The sequence below is a fragment of the Tripterygium wilfordii genome, chromosome 2 (assembly GCF_013401445.1).
Source record: "Tripterygium wilfordii isolate XIE 37 chromosome 2, ASM1340144v1, whole genome shotgun sequence".
Lineage (NCBI taxonomy): Eukaryota > Viridiplantae > Streptophyta > Magnoliopsida > Celastrales > Celastraceae > Tripterygium > Tripterygium wilfordii.
Genome location: NC_052233.1, coordinates 968872 through 972494, shown reverse-complemented (window position 1 = coordinate 972494; position 3623 = coordinate 968872). Strand labels below are relative to the sequence as shown.

Here is a 3623-nt window from a genome sequence, read left to right as displayed (position 1 = left end):
AATGGCAATCTACCTTACGCATATGGCCATATTGCTTCAAAAAGACATCAACAATCCGATCTACATACCAATCCGATGAGAGATACTACTACTATTCTTGACAAAAAAAAGGCCAACCTAGGCTCTAATGCTAAGCTAAACCTCCTGAAATCTTTAGTTTGTGGTGTATTATATCATTTTCTTTCTGTCACTGTCTACCAATATTTAATTCCTCTCTCTTTTTTTTTCTTTCATAAACTAGTCAGCGGATGATCAACGACGGAATCCTGCAGTGGCATGCAACAGTAGACCTTATCTCTACCAAAAGTTAATTTGACTTTGCAAAAACTGTTAATTATCTATTCACCCCCAAGATTTAAGATAATGCTGAGGCCAATGTGGTTGTCTTCTCGATGATAAAGAAATGGGAACCTCATAAATCTGTGTTGGGTGCTGTTTCAGAGGTCAAACTGATAACCAAAGCAATGAAGAAATGACACCACTGAAGTCGTGCATCAAATTCTTTTCGACAGAAGTTGCGGTCCAGTTAACAAATATGTGTGGCATACATGATCACATCGTATATTATACAGATATAATATGTACAGCCGGTCAAGAAATGTCAGAATGATGCAATTGAACCATTGATTGAGTGGCAATGACTTTGCATGTCCCTGACTTCAATTCATGGGTTTTAGTCTCACCTCCTCTTAAATATTTAACAGGAGGTGTGTAGGCTTAGTCTGTCCCTACGTGGACTTGGTTTGTGCCTCCTGTGTGGGGTCTGTTGACGCCCGTACTTTTCTAGGCTTGATATGATGGTGTGTCGTATATTGTATTTGTACTTGTACTCAAAAAAAAAAATGGTTTGTGCCTCCTGTGTGGGGCCTGTTGACACCTGTACTTTTCTAGGCTTGATATGGTGATGTGTCGTATATTGTATTTGTACTTGTACTAAAAAAAAATGTCAGAATCATTGAAGAGAGATGGTTCGGTTGGCAATCAATTAGGTTAGACATATGTGTGTTCAGTGGTTCGGTTGACAATCAATTAGGTTAGGCATATGTGTGTTAAATGTTCGATTCCAATGAGAAACAAATTTCTCAAAAGTATTTCAAAAAAAAATGTTAGAGGCCAATCAGGCATTGTTCAAAACATATCATTAATTAAAATTTGAACAATAAATACATAGATATATGGGCATAAATTGTCAACACTAAGATTACACATGTGATTAGTGTAACCAACTGAGTGATATAAATAAAGTCACGCCACTTCCTCCACATGGACGCATTTTCTGGTCCTGAGAATCACTTGTGACCACTCAAGAAAAACAAATTTCTAAGGACCCATGGATAAGAGCAGATGATATTCTTGATGTGTTTGGGCTTAAATTTTTACCTTAAACGACTTCTGTTCAATGTTAGGATTCAATGCTTCAAACATAGGGCAACAAGACCAGAAATCAATCACAAAGTAATAATTTCCCAATTGCCAACAGAATATCAATGAGCAATCAAACACTTGAAGAGAACCAGTAAGTAACCTAGCTTGAATGCAAAAGAAGTTAAATGGATAGATCAACTTACTTGTGCTCTTAGATCCAAGATTGCAACAAATTAGAAGGCCTAGCTGCTTCAAAGAGTATGCTATGTGACACATTCGAAAATGTAAGACTGAGGCTAAACCTACGTTTAAACTTACAACACAAGAAACTGGAGTTCACTAGAAAGAAAAAAAATCTCAAAATATTTTTGTAAATCCTTAATTAATCTCTTAGGAGATTACAAGGAAATTGAATATGTAGTAACAAATAAGGAAATCACAAAAATTACGTAAATGTCCAAAAATGGTAAAATGTTAATTGAAGGTTTAAACAATAGAATTTGACCAAAATAGCATGGGGCTAGTAGCGAAGCAACTAGTCTTTTGACGTTCACGCTGGTCGAGTCACCCGGCCAGATTTCACACAATTCCGAGCCTGTGACTTTTCAATCCTACATGATGGTATTCTTGTAATTAAACTTGAATATTCCTACATCACTATGTGCATCATCCCTTGACAGTAGTTTGGTTTGAATTTCATGAGGTCTATGGGGAAAATGTGATCAACATATGAAATCTGGAAATACAGTTAATCTGTCTTAAATCATATCACTTTGAAATATTTGAGTTCCACAACAAACAATATTGCCTTTTTCTGATGTTCAAGTTTCCATATGTTCAGGGATCCTTATCACCTATCACTGACCAGATGCATACATACATACATACAAAGTTAGATACATACACAAGCTGATTAAGTTGACCTCAGAAAATCCTTTTCCAGGAATTGAAGGCCCACTGATTTACAATATAATAATATTAATTTTCTTATTGGGTAAGTAAAATATGATAATCACTTCTTTGTCCTTGCAACTGGTCTATAAAATGATCTGATTCAGAGGCTAATTAAGAGTCCAATACAAAGACATGAAACCCATATTTGCTTTCTTCCTTCTCTTCTCCCTTCTCATGGTAAGCATTTCATCAAAACACATCTGGGTTCTTCCTTAAGTTTCTTGCAATATATCTTTAATTGCTCATTCTGTGCACTAATTCTATCTTTGTTATAGGCTGCCAGACTCAGTAATGGAAGAAAGGAACCAGAAGAATATTGGAAGAGAACAATGAAGGACCAACCCATGCCAGAACAAATTAAGAATCTTCTTTTTCATCAAGACCCAACTCCTCTCTCAGACAAAGAGAGCAAATTTGTGAAAGATTTTGATTTTGGGGCTAATGCTATAATTTATCACAGCCGTGACCACCATAAACCAGAGAGAGGACTTCAAGCTGAGGCTGAGATGAGGGAAGGAGGAGATGGGTATCAAATAACAAGGAAGAATATCAAATAGAGAACTCATATATGCAGTATAAAAATTAGTTTTGCTTATATTATTGTATAGTGTTTAAGATTTGTTTAAAACTTCTCCTTGATCATAACTTCTCTGCAATGTTTCTGTCTAATTGAACTTTGGAGAATTGATGTTACTGTGGAGGGATAGCCTAATTCAAGCTTAATAAATGAATAGTCAGATGATTTTTCTCATAATTGTTTTCTGTACAATATTCTGACATATTGTTGAAATTATCATCCCAAACACACCAACAATATTATTCTCTTTAAGTTTATCAGTTCATTACGAATATATCGGGGTCGCAAAGATTTATTCTTCATGTATCGTCGCCAATGATATTTAGGTCTAGAAAATGAGTTGTTAATGTTGGAGGGTATAAGCTTTGTTTATAAATTATTCTGTTTGGTTTATATAGAGCGATGTAAGATTATAGTCCGTACAAATGTGTTGCACCAGGGCAAGACTATTTTGGCGATTTTCGACTATTAGGTGTGACCTTGCACATATGGGTTGGCAAGGATCAGGGATCATGAGTAAATGGTTTTGACTGGACAGTCTCAATCATTTGTCAGAAGCCAACAAACAACAAAGGTCTCACTTTCACACATACACAGAGCAACTCAACCTTGGCCAACTACTTAGCTTGATGGGCTAGTCCAATTAAATGTGGACTTACACTACACTTGACAGAAACATGGGCTTCATAAGGTGGCCCAGACCAAAGCCCATTTGTGGCCCAATTGG

The 3623-nt window shown here is 36.1% G+C and overlaps 1 protein-coding gene across 1 annotated transcript; it reads left to right on the top strand.

Moving 5' to 3' along the window:
• The first annotated feature begins 2384 nt into the window (after positions 1-2384).
• LOC119981244 (organ-specific protein P4-like) lies at positions 2385-3073 on the top strand. The gene is made up of 2 exons (XM_038824302.1): positions 2385-2496; positions 2595-3073. The coding sequence occupies exons 1-2, from the start codon at positions 2452-2454 to the stop codon at positions 2874-2876; spliced, it is 327 nt and encodes a 108-aa protein (XP_038680230.1). The 5' UTR covers positions 2385-2451; the 3' UTR covers positions 2877-3073.
• Positions 3074-3623: the final 550 nt, after the last annotated feature.